Here is a 26248-nt window from a genome sequence, read left to right on the forward strand (position 1 = left end):
TTGGAGGTTCAAAGAAGGGGTTGCAGGGATATCTGGCGGATTTTGCCATTTGCATCTTTAACTGGTCCATTTACGTTTCGGCATTTCCCCACAATTTCATTGGTAATCTTGTATACGGCTCTGGAGTCACCATGTTTCACCGCTTCCTCCGCCATGGCAGTTTTTTTTTATCCAAAAGACTGCATTTGTCCCCCCTTACGCTCCTTTTCACTTGTTTATCCAGGTCCCTGTAAATTCGGTTCTTTAGAAATATTTCACTGTTTTCATCACCTTTTAGGAGCTGCTGCCTTAAGTTACGGCACTCACCAATCAGGTTCCAGGTTCTTTCTGATAGCATTTGGTCTTTAGGTCTCTTTGCATACCCCAGCGTAGTGGCAGCCGTCTGATTATAAACCTCTTTGATGATGTTCCAGGTTGACTCAGTGTCAACATCTAAAAAGAGGGCTTCAAATTCGTTAGAGATTGTAACTACAAACTCATTTCGAACTGCCGCAGTGGAAAGCTTCGAGGAGTCGAAGGTTGGGTTTACTTTGGACCTGATCTTTGGTTTGGCCTTTAGCTTCAATGCTATTCTTGCTATCATTAGGGCATGATCAGAAGCCACGTCAGCACCTCTGAAAGCTCTCACATCTTGTAGACTGGACTTCCATTTTCTGTTGATCAAAAGCTTGTCAATTTGATTATGCATTCTCCTGTCAGGGGAGTTGCAAGAATACGTATGGATTTTCTTATGTGCAAACATGGTGCCCCCAATTATTAGGTCATTTGTAAGAGCAAAGTCCACTAGAAGTGTTCCGTTTTCGTTTATCTCTCTGGTAAACGTTCTTTGCTTCCAAAGACCTCTAGGCAATAAGATCTGTCATTCCCACTTTTGCATTGAAGTCACCTGCAAAACAAATTAAATTATGACTGGGAATGTCTTTTTTCGCTGCTTGAATTGTGTTGTAGAAGCTATCTTTCACTGCATCATCCACGTCCTTTGCTGGTGAGTAGCATGCTACTATGGTTAGCTTTGCATTGTTACCCGCAAATCGAGCTGTGGTAATCCTTTCGTCAATGGGGGTCCAATTTGTCAAAGCTTTGAAGCTGTTTTGGAGAGCATTATGGCCAAATCCGCTACTTTCTAATTCTTGAGGCCACTGTGCAGGATAGTATGCCCCTTATCCAGGTTTTGTTTGATTGCTCCAGTCCAACGGACCTCAGAGAGCACTAGTATACGGTATCCAGGCCATAATTATGCATTTCTTTCATAACCTTTTCATTTTTTGATGGTTGGGCTATGGTTCTGACAATCCAAAAACCAAGTTTTATGGGGCAATTTGCTTTCAAGAATTGTATCCGGGGACTTTCCAATGTTGTTATTGTCGGGTATCCGGGCATGGTCCATGGTCATTATTAGATTGGGCAATCATAACACAAACAAAAAAACTTTAGCTCTTCTTGGATGTTTCTATAGCATAAATTTTTCTAAGGGCAGGTTGCTAGACTACCACAAAACCCTCATTCTTTATCCAGGCTTGGGACTCAGCAGCTATTGATTGAAGAATTCACTTACTGCACTATGCTGACACCTCCTTTTTTAAGACAGACACGTAGGTACGCTGCTTGGTTCTATTATCTTGAGGCTGGCAAGCCAAGAACAGAGTACTGGAAGAACAGCTTCAACTGATATTGCACCTCGATCAGGAATGATCTTCCTGAGGAAGTTATCCCCAAAAGTATCTCTGTTTACTCTTTCAAAATAAGATTCAATCAGAGGCAACGAAGGCAAATCAGATGTTTAATTGTGCCTGGTGCCACAAATTTTAATTAAAAGAAAAGGCTGCGGCAAGTAATTTTTAAATTGATTTATTGTTGAGGGTTACATAATTACAGCAGTTAGGAAATGGGAGATGTCAACGGGGTTTTGGTCTAAGTTTTGACTGTTGATTATGTTCTAAAAAACACAGGCTTTGGATCTCAAAAACATTCAAAAAAATTTTGTTTTGCTATTTTTAGAATGCTACAAGTCTTCAAACCAGTGTGATATCGGTTCTGTTGATTTTTTTTTTGTTTTAGGCTTACTTATTTGTGTATGACAATTTTTTTTTTTTTTTTTTTTTTTTTTTTTTTTTTTTTTTTTTTTTTATTCAGTTCTTAAAATTAGTACGATAAAATCTTCTAGATCTTAATAATGTTTTCTTTTCAGTTAAATTTCAAAAAGGGTGAGGTAATCACTGTTACACAGAAAGAAGAAGGAGGTTGGTGGGAAGGAACTTTAAATGGGAAGACTGGCTGGTTTCCTGCTAATTATGTGAAAGAATTTAAACCTACAGGTATTTTTCATTGTTAATGGTGTTAGTAGTATGATTTTGACTCTTTTTGATTCAAGAAGACTTGAATGTATATATATATATATATATATATATATATATATATATATATATATATATATATATATATATATATGTATATGTATAGATAAATATATATATATATGTGTATATATATATATATATATATATATATATATATATATATATATATATATATATATATATATATATATATATATATATATATATATATATATATATATATATATATATATATATATATATATATATATATATATATATATATATATATATATATATATATATATATATATATATATATATATATATATATATATATATATATATATAAATACTATCTTTATATGTGAGATAGTATATATATATATATCTATCCTCCCTTGTTTTTTGTTCCTGGGTGTCATAATAACATTGTTTTATCAATAGCCAGCTAAAGCACAAACCTTGTTCCAAATTTGGCTATATTTTTCATTAGATAGCTCACAACCCCCCCCCCCCGAAAAAAAAATATTAGTCAGCTTGTATTTACAATATAAAAATTATGTATAAAATGTAGTATAAACCTGTATAGGTTAAAATTCTGACGTTGCTCCTGTAGTATGCATAAACTGGCGCTAAACTTTTGTGTTTCATTTTTACATATATACATTTTTTTGTATATTATTATTGGAATGCTGCCAGTAGTTAGAGATTATTTACTTTTATTATTTGTGACTCTACATTTATATTACTTTGATAGTATTTTCAGAGCAATTGGCTATATATTAGCCAGCTAAAGCCCAAACCTTGTTCCAAATTTGGCTATCTTTTTCATTAGATAGCTCACACTTCCCCCCAAAAATATGAGTCAGCTTGTATTTGCAATATAACAATTATGTATAAAATGTAGTATATAGGTTAAAATTCTGATGTTGCTTCTGCAGTATGCATAAAACGGTGCTAAACTTTTGTGTTTTCAATTTTTCAGATATAAAATTATTTGTATATTATTCTTGGAATGCTGCCTCTATTTAGAGATTATTTACTTTGATTATTTGTGGCTCTTCATTTGTATTACATTGATAGCATTTTCAGTGCAACTGGCCATATCTTAGCTGGCCTCAGATTTCTTAGAAGCCAAGGATGACTGCAAACATTTATCAGGAGACAGGGGGGGGGGCAAGCCTTGGCAGATTCATGTAGGAGAGGGGGCGCCGGTTCGGAAAAATAGTATTTTTGTCAGAAAATGTTTTTTCCCAAAATTCTACATAAGTTTATAATTATATTATATTTTTTGTTTTAGAAGAGAGGGAGGGGGGAGACTGAAGACTGGGTTGCCTTAGATTTACCTGTAAACTATCTATGATTTATATCTATCTAGTGAAGAAAAAGAACATAGATACTCTTATACTTTATAATGCGCTTTGACTGATTATGAGTGACCGGTGGCTAAGAATAGATCAGTATATTTAACTGAAGCTGAAATATTTTATTTCAGCTGTGTATTGGAACTATGATTCCTCTGCTGAAATCCACATTAATTTTATGTCTCTCTAGATCAGTGGTTCCCAACCGATTTCGTGTCATGTCCCACCAAGACATTTCTAAAGTCCTGATGCCCCCCTGGTCGCATTTAAATTTTGTTATTCAAAATTTTACGTATGTTCATCTGAAGGAAGCTTAAAAGCCCATTAACTTGGTATCTATTTTTGGATCGTATCCTAGGCTTTTTTTTATATTAATTTGTCTGAATACAACACTTTTATAGGTTCCACTGCAACTGAAACCTTCTGTAACTGAACTCTCCTGCCTCTGACCCCAGGTGCAATTGAAACCCCGTGTTACTGAACCTCCTTGCAAGTAAATCCTCATGTAACTGAACTCTCGTACAACTGAACCCCTTTGCAACTGAACCCTCACGCAACTCAACCTCCGTGAGACTGAACCCCTTTTTAACTGAACCCTTGTCAAGCTCAACCCCCATTCAACTGAACCCTCATGCAACTCAACCCCCGTTTAATTGATCCCTCGTGCAACTAAACCCTGTAAAACTTAACCCTCGTGCAACTATTCCCACATTCAACTGAACCCTCACTCAACTTAATATCCATACAACTCAAGCACATTCATCTCGACCCCCATTCAAATCAACCACTTTCAGCTAAATCCCCCTCAAATCAATAAATAACCACACCCGTTTTGTCGGAAGTGACAAAAGCTGACTAGAATGACATGGTCTTTATTTATTAGTTAATTCTTCTATGTCTTTTCTTTTATACTGCTTCGACGTAAAACTATTTCCCCCATTTAAAAAACAACAATTTATCATTCTGTCATGTGTATTTAAAAATTAGCAGAGCTTCTCAGCCCTAGGGCTAAAAACCAACTTCAAGGTCATAGTTGCAGCAATAGCTGTACCCTAATACAGTGAAAGCTCGTAATAGCCAAAATCTTAAAGACACATTAAAAAAAGAAACACTATCTCATACGAAAAACCTGTCGTTAATGCTGATTCAGCAATGATAGCTATAATTTAAATTGATAGTAAACGTTTATTTCGGAAAAAATTTCTAGGAACTTTGAAAAGAGCCGGAAACACTGGCAAGTGTCCCTTTTCTGTTTTATTTCTCCAGTACTGATTGGGCACTAGAATATCGTAGAGAAGTGTTTAATATTATTTGAAATCTAATATTCACATTTTCACGCTTTTTCTAGTTTCCTCATGACAACACCATCATATAATGCCTTATGGCACCAAAATCCAATTTTAATGACATTTCTGGAGGGTAAGGGCTTGAAACCATAAAAAGTCTTCCACTGAAATCTCCATATTCGAAAACCCTTAAACTGGTGTTTGAAATCCCCCTTTTAAATGCTCCCCTTCCCAGTCACCTTTGAAAGTGGAAAGCCAAAAAAAAGGTTTTGAAACAAAAAACTACCAAATGAAAAAAATTCATCCGAATACAATGCTGATTCGTTAATGATAGAAGCTATTTATTTTCATGTCAACACTAAAATTATGAAACAAACTCTTGTAAATTCCGAAAAAGTGCTTAATACTCGAACGTGTCTTCTTTTTGTTTCTCTTTTTCCCCAGCACTAGCCGGTCACTGGGACATCGTAGGGGCACTGAAATGGATAACCTTCTGAGGTTCTCAGAATTAGTGTTTTATTTCCCCCGCCCCATAAAGGTGTGAATTAACTGGTGACTGGTTTCATGTTACATAGCATACTTAATCTGAAACTTCCAAATAAAAGACGATTGGTTCGCTATTCAAACCATTTACAATTATAATAATCACTACCGTCACACTATTCCTTTAAGTTTTTTTTTTTGCAGAAATTTTTTGAGCCTGTTAAACTTTATTTTCTTCTCAATAGCTCTCAATTTTTCTTCAAATTCTTTCTGACTTAAGTTGATTCCTAGACTAGGGATACATCCTATTAAAATTTAAGTCCGACGAGAGTAAAACCTATTTGTAATCTTAGAGCTGAGGCCCAAACTCAGTGACCCTCCCTCCTCCTCATTCACACATTTAAAAAAAAAACTAATTATAATATATGACCAAGTGTGGGGAAAGAAATCAAAATCTGTTCACCTAAAATGAAACTGAATAAAGTTCTACTTGAATGGACTAATTATTAACTTTGCCTTGCACAAAAAGATACGCACAAGCAGCAGCCTGAAAGAGAAAGGTTTTCATTGGCTGCCAGTGACAGAAACTAGTTGCAATCGCGGCTCTGCCGGTTATTTGTTTTTGGTCCAAACTATTTTAACTTGCCAAATTGGTAATATAAGTTAAAAACTCCGAATGAAGCAAGAATCCTATTTTGAGCTGCTAATCGATACTAGTTCAAACTTATTCTTAGGTCTTGGGTTGAGTTCAGTGAAACAAAGCTTAATTTAAATATGTTTGACTTACACATGGGTAAATTTAAGAGGGTTGATATAAATAGGGGTCCAGTTGAACGAGGGTTTAGTTAAATGTTTTTTTTTTTTTTGTACGGGGACTCAGTCAAACGAGGGTTCTATTAAATGGGGTTGAGTTGCACCTGGGCTGAGTCGCACGGGGCCCAGTTAAATGGAGTTTCGTTTGCCACGAGGGCTCAGTCAAATGGGGTTGTTACAGGTAAGTTGATCTGCACATGGGTCTAGTTGCATGGGGGGTTCAGTTAAATAGGATTGTGTTGCACGTGGATCCAGTTAAACAGAGGTTCAGTTGCACGAGGGTTCAGCTAAAAGGGGCTAAGTTGCACAGAAGCTTAGTTACATCGGTTCAGTTATACGCACACCCCTTTTATGTAATGTATAACATCATTGCAACACAATAATTTTTTTTTTTTTTTTTTTAAATAGAAGCTTTGAAGTAAAGTCAGCCGAAGGGTGCACGTCCTGTCCATGACCCACCTAAATATTGCCATGCTCCACGTTGAGAATCACGGCTCTAGATTGTAAGATGGCTTGCGTGATAGTTCTACTGTTTATGCTACCCATCACATGTAAGAAAGTTCAGGAATGTCGATTTAATCATAATTATGACATGGCTGTCTTTGATTTCTTTTTTCCCAACAGTTTGGAACTTTCGATTGTAAATTTATCGAAAATCAAAATGAAAACAAATACAAAGTTGCCAAACCTGACCAAATATTATCAAAGGGGTGGGGGGGGGGTGCCTAATGTTTTCAGATCTTGGGAGAACCCTCCCTTCGACTTGCATATATTTATTTTCTCTTGTGTATATAGATAAAATAGACGAGATGTCTATGAGGCTGTATTTTAATTCCTTTATGTGCTAGTTTAGAGATTCGATTTCCAAATTTTTTCGGGAGTGCACTAAATCGGCATCAATGGCTGTAGATTCCATGTACCGTTTGTTTAGCGTAAGTGATATATTTATTTTGTGTATATTGATTATTACAACTATTTTAGGCGGCGTTATTTCAACATCTTTACCAGACAATGGACAGGAAATTCAGTCAAAACAGAAGAGTTTTCAGATTATAATTATGAATGATATAACGGAATCTGAGAGGAACTTTATAAAAGAATGCCAGAACCTTGTTGAACAATATTTGAAGCCACTAGAGAAATGTAGTCTGTAAGTTTTTCTTTCTTCTTCCCTGAGCCTGATCTGTCTATGCCATCTGTCATCAACCTTTCTTTTTGTTCATAGCCAATTTTTAATTAGGCTTATATTGTGTCTGATGTCTCTATCCTAGTAATTTTTACGTGAGGTTTTCTCAGTGTAACGTACCGAAAAAAATGGTGATAGGTGAGGAATCCCGCAAAGGTTTGACGTAATTGTCTATTTTCTGGTCTTGTTTTAATCAGGGATCTCTGAAATTTTTCTTTAGTAACGTCGTTCTTGAGTTACTTTGTGAATCCTCTGAAGAACATTGTAAACTCATTGAAGCCATTACGAGCCGTTTTAACTGAGTTGTTAGCGTGCTAGACTTGTAATCCGATGTCATTCAATATAGATTTCGAGTCCTGGTGTTGCTGATTATTTGGTTTGGAACGTGGGTTAGTAGTGTGACTCTGTAAGCTTAGTCAGAGTCGATCCAGCTCCTAATGGGTATTTGGAGAAATCCGGGGAAGGTAAACAGGAGGAGTGTATCAAAGCACAGGATGGCTGGCCCCCAACCTACTAGTGCATTTCCTGGCTGAGGGGTCAAGAAACGGAGATAAGTACCGCCGGTAGGGAATGTAAAGCCCAGTGCTGTATTCTTTACCTTTACCATTGAAGCCATGCTTTCGTCCTTCACAAATTGACTGAAATTCGGTCAATTTTTTCATAAACACCTGCGTTAGGCACCGTTTCACTAAAATTTTCTTGAATAACTTCATCAAAAAATCTCATGTATCCTTCCCTTAGTTCTTAAGTGTCCGTGCTTCAGCGACGTATAGCGATGACTTGTGCATCATATTAGCTGCAGTCTTTGCTATTGTGCACCATATTGATCTTGTCGTACCTGTATTTGTTGTTTGCTAGTATTGAACTGCTTACTTCATTAAGAATTGGGATTGACGCTTAGCAGTCAGACCATCTTAAGCAACTTCATAAAAAACGTCTTATATATTTTCGGATTTATTATTGAGGTCTCTTGCTTCAACAAAGTATAGTGATGAGATATGCAACATACTAAGTTTCAATGATAGCTGTCTTGTATGGTATATATCGTGCAGTGTCTGGGTTTGTCGTGCACCAAGATCGAACCACTTTGGTCATGAAGAAGTATGTTGGGCACATCATCCCAGAATTTGTATAAAATCATATTTTTTTCTTTTCTTAGTACCCGAACTTAAGCACCATACAGTGATTTACTGTGCGCCGTGTAGTTTTTTTTTTACCATATAACGAGAATCTTTGTTGTCGTGTATTGTATTGATTGTACTCTATTTGTTTTCCGCCAGGATTGAACTATACTGTTCATGATTTTTTTTTTTTAATCACCACATTGCTAAAATTATCTTACACATTTTCAGCAAAAAACGTCATGTATATCTTTTTCTTCATTCTTTAATGCCCGTGCTTCAGCTCTATATACTGTTGAGTTGGGTTGTACAGCGCTTTACAGTCAGGAGTTGTGCACCACGCTTAACTTCAATGATTGTTGTCATGAATCGTATATATCGTACTGTATTTGTTTTTGCTTTACATTGGGATTTAACCACTTTGTCTATAAAGATTTGTGTTGGCACCTCATCATTGAAATTTTGTAAACAATTTCAGGTAAAAACATCGTACATATCTTAGTTTCCCTGCTTTTATGCCGTACAATATGGGTTTTACACCATACTTAGTTTTAATCATTCATCGTTTTTGTGTGCCATATTTATCCGGCTATATATTTAATTGTCATATAACCGAGATTGAACAACTTTGCTCATGAAGAATTGTCATTGTTATCTTATCACTAATTACACGTTCAACAAAAAGTTTATGTATTGTTCTCTTTGATCCTTAGGATTTGTGCTTCAGCGCCGTTCAGTGATGAGTTGTTAACTATACTTAGCTGCAACCATTGCTTTTGTGCAGTGTATTGATCTTGGCAGATTAGTAAACATCATGCACCAGAACTGAACCAGTTCATTCATGAAGTTCAGGAAACTGAACCATTTTCCTTTATTTTCTTCTATTGTGCCTGTACTTGAGCGCCATACAGTAATAGTATGTGCAGCATACTTTGCTATATTCATTAACTTTGTGCACGGTATTGACTTCTTTGTATTGTCATTTGGTTTGCATCGAGATTGAACCCATTCATTAAAAAGGGTTGTGTTGGGCACCTCATCATTAAGCTGTAAACCTAAAGATCTCTTGAGTCTTTTCAGCAAAAAATGTCGTGATGTTTCTTTTTTGGTCTTCCACATCTATGCTTTTAACAGTGGCGGATCCAGGGGGAGGGTGAGGGGGTGCGTGCCCCCTAACATATTCTAAAGTAGTGTAATTTACGCAAGTTTGCTCCTAACGCAAGTTTATCGGATCAACCTATTTTGTGCCCCCCCCCCCTCTAAAAAAAATCCTGGATCCGCCCCTGGCTTTTACGCCGTATAATGAGGAGCTCTGCACCACATAGCTATAATTGTCATTGTCGTGCATTGCATTTATCCTGTGGCGTTTGTGTTTGCTGTACATCAAGGTTGAACCATTTTGTTGTACAGGATTGTTTTCAATACGTCTTCATAAAGCCTTTTGTCTACAATTTGCTTATACAAGCGCAGTAAAAACGCTTTAAATGCTTTTCTCTTTGTTCTTTAGTGTCCGTACTCTTAGGATGCAAAGTGATGAGTTTTCCACCATACTTTGCTGCAATAATTTACATTGTACTCTACATTATTCATAACTTATTTGTATTTTTTCCATGCATAGGGATTGAACCACTTCGTTCATAAAGCACGTGTTTAACACGCCATTACTAAACTCGGCCATGGAAATGCAAAAGGCCTTAAGTGATATTTTCCAAGATGTTCTGGAGAAGCGAAAACTGTTGTCGACGGTTTTACGGTTCAAAAGGCGTTATTTTTATGACTATGGAAGGGTTCTGCACTTAACCGTTTTTAGTCTATAAAAGCGGCACAAATTTGGTTATGACGCATTTTGAGTGGATTTTAAACTGAAATATCTCGAGAACGAAAGAGTATACGCGCATTCAGATTAAATCAATCGATCGAGCGTTGCCTGATTTTAGTAGTATCGATATACAATTCATTTTTGACCGATGTGTCACTTAAGGCCTTTCGTATTTCTATGGCCGAACTGTATGTTTAATATCAGTACACGGGATGAAAATATCTAGTTTTACTGTTGAACCCTAAATTATAAATACATAGAGAAAGTATAACACCCTGGAAGCAGCAATATTTCCTGGACTTCGATTCAGGTGACCAGATTATGCAGCAGCTTCTTTCTAACAGTCCAAACAAGAAGAAGAATAAAATAATGTTCAATCAAGAGGGCGGGCATTGGCAGCACTATTTGTTTGGTTATCTCTACCACTGTGCTATAAAAGATTTTTGTTTTCACTTTCATGAATTAGAAATTACTATTTTGTGATTTTTTTGCTCATACTGTGAAATTGCACATTTATTAACTCTAAATTTAGTTTAAATTGTTTTTATTCTGACACCTGAATATCACTGCTGTCAGTTTCTGGTTTTTAATGGCTGTCTAAACCAGTTTAGGGTGAATGGTTTGAGCTTTTCTTTTATAGGCCTACGTTAAGTGTGACCTGTTCTGTGTCATAAAACGAATGCAACTGTGTGAACTCAGCTTTAGATTTTAGTTCCTATACCACTTTGCAGTTGTGTTGAAGAAGTATTGTTATTATTGTTTCATATATTTAATTTTTTTTATCATTATTCTATTATTATTTACATAATTTATTTTACTATGGAGATTGTTTTTTTTTGCTGCTAATTGGGCTATTTAATAATCAACTTGTTACTTTTTGCCAGATTACCCCAAGCTGATTATGCACAATTGGTGGCAAATTATGAAGAAGTCATTCGTATTCATAACAACATGCTTCATGCCTTAGAAGAAATGATGGGGAGCAAATCAGGAACACCTCGATTTGGAAGAGTTTTTCTTTCACAAGCGCCTCATCTGAAGACAGTTCATATTCAGTATTGTTCAAGCCATCCAAAAGCAATAACAATTGTCGAAAAGTATAGGTAAGGACCATACTTGCTTACAAAGAGGGGCATTGTGGGGGAATACTCCTTCCTAAGGATCAGGTTAAAATAAACCCATTTATTTGGTACTTGAAATGTATCTTTATTACGCGTCTGACTCCCTCCTGCTTACTTAAAAATTTTACTAACCTCTCGTTCCCAAGGGTGAGAATATTCCCTGTAGGGAGGTGATATTTTACTAACCTCTCGTTCCCAAGGGTGAGAATATTCCCTGTAGGGAGGCGATATGGGGTTATATTTCTTTTCGGTCTTGGACGTTTTTCACGAAGGAAACTGGAGTTAATACATCAAAACTGATGATTATCATCGATTATATCGCTGTTAATGTATATCGATGTGTTAATATATTGATGATGTCAGCATGTTTATATATCGATATGATAGTATCGATGTTAATATATCAAAACTGAGAAGGAAATTGCTGTTAAAATCACGAAAAGTCTATCATTATCAAGCGATGGCTTTGCATCTGGAGAGAACTATAAAGACAATAAAAAACGGATTGATTGTTTGGTCACCGACAATTCTGGGCTAGACCTTCTGGCAACTGTTGTTAATATCTACTGCTATAAGGCTTTCTCTCTCAAGAAGTGGTGGCCCTTCATATAAACACAGCCATGAAGTCGACACCACTTTGCGCTGTGTCAGTTTCAGGTGACTGCAACGAACATTCGTATAGCAAGCCAAAGAAAAGAAATGGGGAAAAGATTTACATAATACTATGTACTGTAGGCTTTGATATTCACTATGATGACAGAATGTCACATCCAGCAATTAAAAAATTAAACTAATTTATAAATGAACAATACTTGACAAATGATTTAGCAACTAATCCTCATTGAATACTGTAGCTCAACACTCGACATGATGCCACGAACATCAATGCTTTTCGTATCAGATGTCGATAGTCTTGACAGTTTCGATATACGAATGTCATCATTTTTTCTTACTGGGAAACAGCAAAAGTGAATGAATTACATTAAAGGCACTGTATTTTAACTGTCTAAAGAAAAGAAAAATATGTTTCAAAAGCTACGCAAGAAAGTAAATAGTTATAATTATGTGTGCTGATGTACAAAACTTGAACTAATTCTACTATTGTGCTGATTGTTTCTTGTTTTTTAATGAAAATTTTGAGGTAAACCAATCGACTTCAAACCATCAAATCTATAAACTAACCAAAGTATCTATTGTGTGAGTTATTTTTGGGTTGATTTTGTGCCAAAAGCTCCCCCACCCCGACATAGGTGTCTGGGTGTCAAGTTTTTCTTAAGATTACAAGGAACAGGGTTCCAATATCAGTCGGGATGTAATTTTTGAGCGTCTCTATTATATGGGTGGTGGGATAGTATGAATTTGCAAATGTCTCACATGCATAGTTTTCGTAACTGATAGTAATTGCAGTTCAGTTGAGGTATCATCTGGATAATCTAAGTCTAGGAGAGTCTTACCTTGCCATTTGATTCCATGCTCTCCGTCAGACTTTACCGCGTTCCATAGGACACAACCCCGCTACCGACGTCATTTCCTCAACAACTCGCTATCATTATGGTAAGAAGACAAAAAATAAAAACCTATTAGGCTACTTAAAAAATCGGGGACGCAAGTGAACACTTTAAGTAGCTTGACTTTTAAATGCCAATTACTAGCATTTGAGTCTTAGCGCGTTAAGATGCTGTTTGATGCCGTATTTATGAATGTTTTTCTTAAAATTTTAACAAATCGTACTATTAACCTTTGTGTGAAACTTATTCTTTCCATGGGTGGCACCATTTTAAAAGCGATGACATTCAACAATCAATCCCCCCCCACCCTGGGGGCACTTATTAAAGAGCACCGTGTCCGTTGTGAGCGACATTGTTTTTTATTCTGGTTGACTTCTAATGGAAAGACTGGTCGTAAACAAATTAGGAGGGGACTTATTTTATTGGGAATTAAAACTTCCTGTTACTTTTTTAAGAGTCGAAAGGGATTAAATTAAAATAAGATGTAATTTTACATTAAACAAAACATTTTGTCATGATATCATGTGAAATTCCTAGTAACAATAGTTGATCATTTTTTACAAGGTTGAGAGCTTTGTCAGCAACTAATACCAATATCGATAAAATTTCATCGTATAATATATTAATGGCAAAATAGCAAAAATACAAATGATTTCAAACTATAAACAGTTTACAATTGTATGGAAAGCTTAATATTTCAAATTTAATAAATAAACTTAAATTATTATTTTATGCTCTTAACTTACTTTTACTCCCCAATAACTCACTCGTATAATTTCAGTGCTCCCAAATTCCCACATTTTTTGCATAGTACAACAAATCATAGTATGTATTTTTTTGCCGCTTTTTATTTCGCATAAAATGTTCGAAGGAGAACTTGTAAAGAGTTAGGGAGCAAATACTTCAGTTGTGGGTCAGAAAACATCACAATGCTGTAGTTTTCCACTATATATCCTAAATGCCCTTAGCGAGCCATTCAGGAGTGAAAATGAATTGATAGATCGGTGTATTTCAAAAGCCCAGGGGACATATGTGCAGAAAAATGTGTACAAAACAAGGATATCACTAAAAAAAACAAATTACAAAACACAAATTCAAACCTAAAAATGTCTGTTCTAGAAACAAAAAGACTTAATAGCATAAACTGTCCCTTCTTTTTAAGCATCTATCTCGGGTAATTTTTGTCTGGTTTCTACTTTCAAGAATATCAGGAAGTAGCAAATCAATCTCATGTAAGTTTTTACCCCCGGAATCAGAAAGCTCCGGGTAATTTTGGAGAAAATGGTCCAAATCTTCTTCTTCCTCCATAGAGAAGAGATAAGCATACCGTCCTTTAGGAATCACGATCTGTCTATCAAATGTATTATGCCTGTTCTATATTGGAAGGCAATTTGCCGTTTGTTGTTTCCTTCGACAAAAAACCTTGCCCAATATCTTAAATTTAAAATGAACTTCCCCTCCAAAACTAGAATTTTCCAGATTATAGGGTTTTAATGCGGATGAATTGCCAATTAGCCTCTGACAGTACTGAATTTCTTGACCCTTTAAATAAATTGTATCTGGCTTTCTAAATCTGTAGGTAAATCACAAGGACCAAGACCATCATTCCATGAATTAGGCTTTTCCACTCTTTCTAGTATTGATTTAATCTGAAATGACATCGAAGTTTTCGAACCATTCTTTAGCATCTCTTTCTTTGCAGTTCTAGCTAGTCTGTCTTCATTCAGCTTAATTAACTTCAGCCAAAATCTAAGCATCAAAATAGACCTAGTAGCTTTAAAGAAAACAGGTCCATGTCACCCTTCAGAATTTGCGATTGAGTTGTCTGATGTAGTCAAAACTAGTCCCTGAAGCCGCGCCAAGCCGACATGACGGCGGCGAATGTGTGATTTAGTATCGGCGGCGGCGCGCCGCCAGGCGCGCCGAAATTTTTCTGGCGGCGCGCCGATTTTTCTGATTAAAAATAATAATAAAAATTCCACTTCACCAAGCACGTTCAACCTCAACTTGATTTTAGTAAGGATAAGGATTATTAAATGGTTTGCTAAAAACATAAGAGAACAATATGAAAAAACAAGAATTTGTTGGGCCGTGCAGAAAGTGTTTATGTTCACCGTCGATCAGACCAAGTAGAATTCTCATTTTTAGTCACTAGACCCTGGGAAACCTATGCTGTGTTTATGTTTAACATCGCATTGTTCCTATAAAATCCCGTGTTTAGTCATTTTCTTGTTGTTAATGATTTCGGCTAATGTTTATATAACTTTCAAAGTTTGAAGTTCAAACATCTCCTGTTCATCAAATACATACGAAAAGGAAGTGAAAAAAAAAACAAACAAAAAAACAACAAATAACAACATAAAAAAAACACTGTATACAAGTCAGATACCATTGCTTAAAAACACCAAAAATTTTAAATCAGCGGTTACATCACTTCAGTCACAATTGATGTAACAAAAGTGAGTTTGTTCACTCTGCTTGGAGCCATTGATCTTTTTGCAGTCACTATCAGTCCTATTGTGTTAAAAAGCCGCGTAGCTGGGGCACTTGTGGCTGGTACAGCCAGAACTTGACGAGCGTAAACTGCCACTTGCGGGATCTGATACTAGCATTGGACCTTGGGGTCCCACAGAATGCCGCAAATGGGCTTCTTCTTTGTATCTGCTGATATAAGTTGTTTTTATCAGGGAGAACTAACCTGCACCTTTACCCTCTTTTCTTATCAACATGGAATAACCCTCCAAAATTCTTTTCTGAAAGAAATGGTCGAGTTATGAAGTTCCAAGTCAAAGTTTAAGGCTACTTCAACTTCAGTGTGCTCTGCTTACCGTGCAAAAAAAAATGTAATTCATTTTTATAGATATATTTCTATACTAGCTCTAGCTCTTTTCCAGAATAATTAAAAAAAACTTTTTCCACAAAATAATTTTTTCAAAGAAAAGTAAAGAACTCCATTAAACAAAAAATTAGCAAAAATAAAATAAAATGATCTACCAAGCGTGAAACTACCACAAATCAGCATCGATAAATAAATAAAACCCAAAACGAACAGAAATTACAATAGATAACCGAGTCAAACTCAAAACGAGCAGAAATTAACATAAGTTGGGGGCTCTAAACCCCTATGCCTTCCCAAGGCCAGAACATAATTTGCACTTAACTGAAAAAAATATAAATGTTTTTACTTTTATAACTTTAATAAATCAAATAATATTAACATTTTGATTACTAAATATCAGTATATGTGTATTAAACTGACAATGCACATTCATTTGTATTTTTTTCAGTAAAGTGCAAATTATGTTCTGGCCTTAGAAAGGCATAGGGGGTTATATACCCTCATATATAATTCCATTATTATATCAAATCTGCTCTATATTGCTCTATATATCCTCATTAACATGACTTTTAAAACCTCCATTATCCGATGAAACAAATCTCAAATATTTTATTATATTACATGCTTTCATGTTCCTAAATTTAATGTTCCTAAAAATTAAACTTAAATTTATAATTTCCGTTTCTCCTTACTGCTACTACTACTACTAACAACTCACCGCAGCATCAAGCCGCCTGAGGCCAACACAGCTATACACGCTCCTCCTCCACCCCAATCTATTCAAAGCATCCCTTTTTACAACCGCCCAGGAAGTTCCCATTTCCTTCAAATCTTTCTTTATGACGTCCTCCCACTCCAGACGAGGACGACCTGCTTTCCGTTTAGCCCTCTTTTTTTAATATAATATCTTCGCTCTTTTCAACATTCAGCTTTAATTTTTTCATTTCCTATATTCCGTTATCAGATGCAGTGTCTGAAAATCGTGTGATATTCTAGTGACCGGTTCAAAGTCATCCGCAAATAATAATAAGGGTAATTTTTGAGTTGCTAGACTCACTGTCGGAGCCCATATGAGGATGTGATCTTCTAAAACGATACGTTATAATTAAAACAAATGGTTGAGATTTATTTTTCTGGGACCAATGAGCTGATGGGGTTCTCTCCCCTCTGCCCTCTGTTTCCATCTATAGTAATCAATTTTTTTATAATTTATTTTACAATTCATACTAATGCAATGCATTTAATAATCTCATGTTCAAGTTCAAGTTCATTTAATTTCTCAATCAATCACTACAAGACAAAATAACACTTTTAAAATATGAATCAATGGAAAGCAAAATATTTACAGAGGGTGCCTACACAGTGAGTTATACTCGAAAACAGGCACAAATTGATATTCATGTAGGAATATCAAGTAGCATGAAATTTTCTCTGTTGTTTTTGCACTCGTTAATGCGTATTAATGGGGGGGGGGAATGAGACACGTTCTTGACCTTAGCCTTGAACTTGAAGTCAAATCCTCTTATACTTAGATAAGCATTATCTTCATTCAGAACTTAGCAGTAACGCTAGTTTTGGCCAACGATAATATGGGAAAATCCTGAGGCGTTTCCCTCTCTAAGTCGGGGAGAAATGTCTAAAGATCTTGGAGGATTGGCATTATCTTTTACACGACGGGACTGATTTTGCAGTTTCTAGTTAGATAAAAAAAATCACGTTTCATTAATTTTATCAATGAAAGTGTTTACCTCGGAATTTTGTATGAGTTAAGAATCCTTTCACAATTCTTAACCCTTCCTTTTCTTTCTGAAGTCTTTTTTGGCAAAAAAGGAAGCTTGTAACAGTAATTATCTTGTAAATCTGAAATCCCAACGCTCAGTTAAACCAACGAATTTTTTCTTTGAATGTGGAAAATTTGAAATAATTGCCTTTTTCTTTGAAAAATTGGGATTACCGTGTGACCTCGGCGGCTTGCAGAAAACGCTGTGCATTGTCGTAGATGTTGATATTGTAGTGATGAAAAGTCTTGTAATTTTCTTCTTCTTCTTCATTTTTGGATTGTTATGGGAACGCTTTCGCATAATCTCATCGTCGGAATCAAACTCTGGGTCCTGCAGCGGGTTCTTGTAGCTGAGTATTAACTTCGGGTCCCGTGTTATCAAGCAAACATGAATCCCGCTGCGCCACTACAGGGCCGGTAGGCTTCTTTTTTTTTTTTTTTTTTTTTTTTTTTTTTTTTTTTTTAACAGACTTGCTAATTTTAACTATATAGTTAAGTAATTTGTTTAGTAACTTCTGATTAAATTAATAGGTAATATCCTTACTGGCTTCTATCTCATTTGACGCATTTTTTTTTTAAATAATGCTCTGGATAGGTATTATCTTATCTCGTTTTTTTTTTCAGGTGTATTTTTCAGAATAGATTCAATAGATAACGGTAAAAATAAAGAATACGGCCTATTAACTAATGAACTGTATAATGTAGGCAAATATACTTGAAAATATTCTCAATTGAAAAGTTGAGAAAGTCTGAAAGGAGAACAAACAAATTCGGTCCTTCGGGGCTAATGACAGTATTTTTTTGGAAATAAATATCTTATCTTAAATTACACAATGATAAAATTATGTATTCTTGCTAAGGCTCAGTATTGATCTTATAATAAATAAAAGATTGGGTTTTAAATGAAAATTTTATTCTGCAAACCTCTAGCAGTTGAGTCATTGGCCAAAAGAAGATTGAAAACTGCATGCCACGTAATTCTGAAGTGAAAAAAAACCGTCCGTTCTTTTCTTAAAAACGCTGCGCGTCCATGCTTCTTGTCAATTCAGGCTTTATTTTGGTTATTTTTTTCGGAGGGGCCTAGAGTTTTAGAGGGGGTGTAAATTTGTAAAAATAAATGCAAGGATTTCCAGGAAACAAATCTTATTGATAATTGATTCGACGAGAAAGCACTGGCCTGAAAGTCTCCATACTCTAAACGAGTCTGGTTTATCTCTAGTAAATAATTATTCTAAGTACCCAGATAAATTAAGGGGAGGGGGGGTATCTAGCATATTAAGTATCGCTTATTAAAAATATAGTAACATCTATGTAAATTGCAGATATTTTAAATAGATGTCAGTTAGGATGTCCCCTGCCGTGCAAAAAATGGGGTAGCAAAGTAGCAATGCTACTTGGCAGTTTTCAAATTTGTTGGCAGATTTTGTCTGAAAATATCATTTTTGCATGTAAAATAAATTTTGCACAACGAAAAGCTGTCAAAACACAAGTTATGCTGCTAAAGCGTTGGCAGCTTTTGGAAGTCTGTTTAATTCTGCTACTGGCAGGCAGCAGCTTTGGATCTTTTCCCATACCTGACTCCCCCCTCTCTAACACTCAAATATATAATCCAAATTTTATATTTCCCATGAACTTTTTTGGTTCTTGATTTTTTCACAGTTGGTTCAGCTTATAGGTGCACGGTTTTAAACAAGAGTGATGCTAACGACGTAAAGTAAATATGGCAATTTTCAAAAGATGTGTAAATTGTTTTTTAATTGGGTCATGATAAATCAATGCCTCTGGATTCTATTACTTCAACAAAATCGAATTATAACCAATTAGTGAGTTTTTAATGGTACTTCTTAATTAAACAAAACACACTCAAGAATTACGCTTAGGTTAGATCTCAGAAAACCGGCTTCATAGAACACAAGCACGAGTGACGTGTGATAGAATGCAATGGACTTATAAAATTTGGGCTATATATTTGCATATTAGGGGGGGGGGGACACCGTGCAAAAAGTGGGGTAGCATAGTAGCAATGCAACTTGGCAGTTTTTATGGCCTAGTAAAATTACATAAACTGATCTAAAGTAAATACCTAAGTTGATCTAAAGTATTGGTTCCCGTCAAATACCTTGTTTTGTTTCTCTCACAGACCATCGACTTACAGGCTAAAACACTTACAACTTGACTAGCCCCTTCTTTTTTGGTTCTAGCAAGACATGCCTCCATCTTCAAAGTGCCTTGTTCATTGCGGGAACTGTAAGGTATCTGGCCAGTACAACACAGTCAAAGACCATATTGCCAAAAAACACCCTAATCAGCCTTTCAGATTAAAAGGGAAATAATCAATTACTAGTGCTTTCACCAAATTTCCAGTCACTAATTCTGGTAGCATATCTAGTTCAACTCTACCACCCAGTTCAGCAGTTGAGTGCTCATTGTCTATGCTTGACTTTCTTCCTGACTCAGAAAATTAATCAATTGAAAAGCCAGAAAATCATGTTAACCAAACAGTCGGTAGGTCTTTAAGCGCCCCAGAGCCTACCAATGTGCACCCTATAGTTATCTCTAGCCCTCCTAGACCCTCCACACCAGCCAATCCCCAGAACCGATGACACCAACTGTGCAGTAACCCTAGAGTCAGACCAGCTAGTATTAGTTATAAGTATGACAAAAGCTCTTCCACAAAAGCTTCCGAACAAATGAACATCATCATCAAGCTCTGTATTAGAAAATGTCAGACCTAGTAGTACTAACTATTCCAAAGCTTTGGTGATATTGACACATAGTGCCAAAACAACAACAAGACTTCAGACTCTTTTAGACGAGTAGTTTAAGTTTCTAAATTTTGATGAAGAGACTGAGCTTTGGACCCAGTATTTAACCTGCACCAACACCAGTCCAGTTATTTACAATTTTTCACTTTACTTGTACAGACTCAAATCAACCTAGGGAGTTCCGAAATCTCAAGACGAAATTAGTCCGGCATCTAGAATCGTCAGCTCATGAGCAATGTTTGCTAGATGACGCTGTCAAAAAGTCCAAAGCCGATCAGCTTATGTGTAGAAACCATAGAACGGCGTTGATTTGTGGTCTGAATGCTTATCGACAACTTAAAGTGGGTCATGGTTCCCAGTTCCAATACAAAGGCGATATAACTTTTGATCATAGGCAGTGCAATAGCGCTGCTTAAGTAAAGAACGATGTTGGCACGATCTATTATTTATTTTTTTTCTTTGGACCAGGGCACTTCGTATCGAAGGAGTTTTCGAAGGAACTTCGAAAATGGCTCATTCGATTAGAAATTGGAATGGTTAGTGCCCTTTCTAATAGTCGAAAGTGATTGGAAGGAATGTAAAACCCCTTCCACACCCACCATTTTCCCAAGCTCAGCCAATCAAATTTTGAGATGAACCTGTTGTTCGACGTAGTTGATTTCTAGATGGAAATTATGTTTTTGAGGAGGACACCCCCCCCAGAGCCAAGGGTTGCCCTGAGCCACAGCTCAGGGCAAGGGTTGTAAGTTATGCCCTGGGGACATATAAGGTTTTTTATAGAAAGTTTTGTCGTAGAAACTTCAAAAAGGGCTCATCCGATTGGAAATTCAAAGGGCTAGTGCCCTTTTTAATGGTCGAAAGTAATTGGAGGGCAACTAACCCCCCTCTCACGCCCACCTTTTCCCCAACACACATCAATCAAAATTTTGAGATAGCGATTTTGTTCAACGTAGTTGAAATTTCTGGAAATTATGTCTTTGAGGATGACAACCCCCCACAGCTCTCAGGGCAAGGGTTGTAAGTTATACCCTGGGGGCATATAAAGTTTTATAGAACGTGTTGTCGTAGAAACTTCAAAAAGTGCTCATTTGGTTGGAAATTGAAAGGGCTAGTGTCGAAAGTGATCGGAGGGCAACTAACACCCCTCTCACGCCCTCCTTTTCCCCCAACACATCCAATCAAAATTTTGAGATATGCGTTTTATTCAACGTAGTTGAAATTTTTGGAAATTAGTTCTTGTGGATGACAACCCCCCCCCCCCCACAGCCCTCAGAGTAAGGGTTTTAATTTAGACCCTGGGGGCATATAAGGTTCTTAGAAAACAGTGTCATTGAAACTTCAAAAAGGGCCCATTCGATTGGAAATTGAAATGGCTAGTGCCGTTTTTAATAGTTGAAAATGATTGGAGGGTATCTAACCCCCTCTCACGCCCACCATTTCCCCAAACACATAAAATCAAAATTTTGAGATAGTCATTTTTTTTCAACGCAGTTGAAAGTTCTGAAAATTATGTCTTTGAGGATAACTATTAAAAAGGGCCATTGCCTTTTTAGTAGTCAAAAGTATTCGGAGGGAGAATCCCCCCATGCCCATCATTTTCCCAAGCATTTTCGATCAACATTTTGATGTGACCATTTTGTTCAACGTAGTTGAAAGGTCTGGAAGTTATGTATTTAAGGATGACAATCCTCTCTCATAGCCCTCAGGACAAGGGTCGTAAGTGATGCCCCTGGGGCATATAAGGTTCTTAAGAAAATTTTGTCGTAGAAGCTTCAAAAAGGGCTCATTTGATTGGAAAATGAGAAGACTAGTGTCTTTATTAGTACGAAGTGGTCAAAGGGCAAATGCCCCCCCCCCCACACCCATAATTTTCCCCAAAAACTCCCAATCAAAATAACAAGATAGCCATTTGTTCAGCGTATCAGAACGGTCTGGAAATTATGTCTTTTAGGATAACAAAACCCCCAGCCCTCAGGGTAAGGGTTGTAAGTTATGCCCTGGGGACATATAAGACTTTATAGAAAGCATGGTCATATAAATTTCGGATGGGGCTCATTGGACTGGTAATCAGACGCTCTAATGTCCTTTTTAAGAGTCAAAGTGATTGGAGGGCAGCTAACCCCCCTTCCACCTCACACACACACACACGTCGTATCGTCCCGAAATGTATCTCATAGAAATTTTGAGATAACCATTCTATTTAATATGGTCTAAATATCATATAACAAGAACTTTGGGGTTGAAACAGTCCCCAGAGATTAGGGGCAAGGGTTGTAAGCTATGTCCAGTGGGTATATCAGTCTTTCTCCCTGAAAAAGACTATGCCAATATAAAACGAACAGAAGTTAAATAAAAAAAACTTTTTCAACAAAATAGGTTTTTTTTTTTTTTAAGTAAAGAACTAAATTAAACCAAAATGAACAAAAATAGAATCAAATAATCTACCAAGAATACAGCTACCACAAATCAGTATCAATAAATAAATGAAACACAAAACAAACGGAAATTAAAATAAATAAGAGTCAAACTCAAAACGAGCAGAAAATAATATGAGTATGGTTCTAAACCCCAAGCTTTCTAAAACCCCGAATATAATTTGTACTTTACTGAAAATAATTCTTTTAAATTTTTTCACTTTTCTAACGTTAAGAAATCAAAAATCAATTGAGATTTTAAGGAACCAATATCAGCATATGTATATTAAACTGACAATGCAATTTTTTTTCAGTAAGTTCATTTGAATTTTTTTCAGTAAAGTACAAATTATATTCTGGCCTTTAGAAAGCTTGAGGTTTAGTACCCTACTCATATTAATTTCTGATCGTTTTGAGTTTGACTCTTATTTATTTTAATCCCGTTCGTTTTGGGCTTCATTTATTTATTGATATTGATTTATGGTAGTTGTATTCTTGGTAGATTATTTTATTCTATTTTTGTTCATTTTGGTTTCATTTAGTTCTTTTCTTTTAAAAAAAAACTTATTTTGTTGAAAAAGTTTTTTTTTAAACTAATAGCTTGAAAGGCATTCCTTATGGTGAAATAAGCCGAAGTCGCATGTTTGTCGCAAGTCTTACTTCCATTTTTGCCAAACTTATTGACTCCCAACTGCAAAGATGCCTTAGTACAAATCTACCCACTACTAAATGGCCACCGCCATTTGCTATTGTTGCTGACGAGATGATGCCCAATAGGTGAATGTTCCAGGTTGTGACATTGCACACGCTCTGCTTGAAGCTTTGAAACATCACTCTCTGATGGTAGAAGATATCAATCAGCAGCTTGTAGGTGGTGCAATGGATGGATAATATTTTATGCTTCATGTGCCCTTTTATCTTTTGACGCTTATCGGTCTCCGTGATCCGTCATGGTATAAATTTAACTGGTATCCAGCGCATCATGTTGAATTGGCTGAAGGAGATGCCCAAAATTCGGCACAGTGGGTCTCAGGTCTGTGTGACCTCATATCCACCAGTAATAAAAAGATGGGTGATGGAAAAAGTTTTGAAGCAATGATAACCCTTGCCGAGACACAAGGTGTCAGTTTCAAGAAGCCATCGTTCTTTTCCTCCGCTAGGTTTGCTACATACTCAGCACAAGTTTTCAAAACTTTCAGGGACAATTACCCCCTGATGTTTTCCTTACTTAGTGACAATCAAGATGATTATTTGAATAAGATCTCATATGCCGATTTCTTACTTAGTTTAGAAGGGATTATTGATATTTACAAAACTATATTTAGCCTTTCACTTTCACTCCAAAAGGTGGAGCTCTTACCATGGAAAATTACGAATATATTGAATAAATATATTGATGATCTCGCCAAGATGAAGTTACAACTGTCAGCAGATGATCAGGTTGATTCTCAGCTACTTCCTTGCTTCTTGAAAGCAGCGTCTTCCTTATCGACAGGTTTTTTATGCTATGGAATTCCCATAGTTTTATGCCAGAAACCCCTGATGTCGCGAGTGACACGTTCGGTGATTGATAACGATGTGGTTTCTGAGTTTGGCAGTATTGTGGACAGACGTGCTCGTGGTCGTAGTACTAGTTTTGCCACTCTTTGCAGTGAGTTAGTTATCCTGTGGCAGAGCCCACTATTAATGAAACGTGTAAGCCGTTCATTGAAGTTGTCTTAGACGTTCACTTCGGTTCATGGAAGAAGTGGCATTTCTTCCGCACAACTGATCATGCTGAAAAACTAAAATTTCATCGCATTAGTGAAGTAGTAGACCAGATTAGCTCCAAAAAGCCCCATGTTCCACTTGCTTTGTAAATACCATTATGTCCTAAGTTCTCATTAAAACTATTATACAATCCTGATCTTTAATGCTTCAAGGTAAAGATATTGGTAATCCTAAAGATTGGTATCGAATTTAATTAGTACAGAGCACGCAATTAGAGAAGTAACGTACTATCCCGCTTTGTGAGTGAGCTCTCATGCTGCTGCTTTTTAAAACTTGTTCAAACTAAAAGCTCATTGAGTTTCAATGTCACGATGTGAATTTTTTTTTTTTTTTAGCTTGTTGTTATCCTTCGTCCTTGTGGACAAGTTTTTACTTACTCTACTTCTCTTCAACTGAAAGTGAATATTTATCCACATCTTGCATAAATTGCAAAATTCTCTCAAAATTGTTTATTCGTCAGTTGAAAGAATCTTAAAAGGGTTGGTAGCTATCAGAGTGTACACACAGTTAAAGCAGGTAATGGGAAAGCTGGAACATGGAAGATTAGTAGCCTAAAGCAGCCACACTACAATGTAGCAGCTATTCTCTGTTTATTTTGGGGATTACATTAGGACAAGACTAATATCACAGCTTCATAATGCATGTGACTGCCAGGCTGTTAATCAATATTCTCCGAGAAAATCAAATGATGCTTTTTATAGTTGTAGTATAGTGATCAATGAGTATCAAGCATACTTTTGGGTATGCATTATTTTTAAATACCAATACCATTGGAGTGTACAACTCCATCCATAAAGTAACAGCAGTAAGCTATATACAGTATACTTAAGACTTTGAATACTTTACTCCATTAGCAGTATTAAAGTAATATGATACAGTACTTTTGGTAACATGGTACATATAAAATTATGGAGTAATATATTTATGGCTAGTGTATGGCTTGCCACTGAATTAGATTACATTGTTAAATGTGATTCAGAAAACTATTGATAATTCTAACTGCATTACTGCAAGCTATGCATAGTTACATTTATTACTTTTCTGCAAATTTTACGTATACAAATACGTTTTGCTCAAAGCAAAGCTGTCAAAACACAAGTTTTGCTGCAAAAGTGTTGACAGCTTTTGAATTTCTGCTACTGTCAGCTTTGGAACTTTTTGCACACCAGGATGTCCCAATTCCATTTTGTACTTGAGAGTTGCTCGTGACTTTTTATGTCCTTAAAAATAATTGATTGGAAAAATTTTAAGTTGCTGCAATATATATTATTTTATAAAGGATTTATTAAAGCTATTAGAATATTGTTTGTTTTGAGTGCGACTGATAGAGGATTTGCCAGTAAGAGGGTTTCAACAGATAGGATTTGATATGAACTGTTCTACGTTTTTCCTGCATGCCCTGTGTGTGAAGTCTTTTGCCTTAGAACAGAAAATACCAGTGTCAAACTAGGGCTAAGGTTCTAGAAGACATACGCAATTAGCCCTAGCCCTAATTCTGTGGCGTTTAGCCAAAAGGGGATAAGTGGCTGGGGTGTTGCCCATTTCGAATCAAATTTGCACTTTGATTCGGCTTTTTTTCTTCTTTTTTTTTTTTTTTTTATTCAGGATGAGGGTGCAGTAATCAAATTTCGCTGGGCGCC

At 36.1% G+C, this 26248-nt stretch overlaps 1 protein-coding gene across 2 annotated transcripts in view; it reads left to right on the plus strand.

Moving 5' to 3' along the window:
• The window catches only part of RtGEF (Rho-type guanine nucleotide exchange factor), a 142396-nt gene that overhangs the window by 33680 nt on the left and 82468 nt on the right, over positions 1-26248 (plus strand). The window contains exons 2-4 of one of the 2 annotated variants that reach the window (XM_089104673.1): positions 2189-2315; positions 7267-7435; positions 11296-11514. In XM_089104673.1, coding sequence (XP_088960799.1) covers positions 2189-2315; positions 7267-7435; positions 11296-11514 — 515 coding nt within the window. The remainder of the gene's footprint in view (positions 1-2188; positions 2316-7266; positions 7436-11295; positions 11515-26248) is intronic. The other variant, XM_089104674.1, reaches the window with a different exon arrangement.

This window comes from Artemia sp. Qi Xiang Cuo, chromosome 18 (assembly GCF_049724085.1).
Source record: "Artemia sp. Qi Xiang Cuo chromosome 18, ASM4972408v1, whole genome shotgun sequence".
Taxonomy (NCBI): domain Eukaryota; kingdom Metazoa; phylum Arthropoda; class Branchiopoda; order Anostraca; family Artemiidae; genus Artemia; species Artemia sp. Qi Xiang Cuo.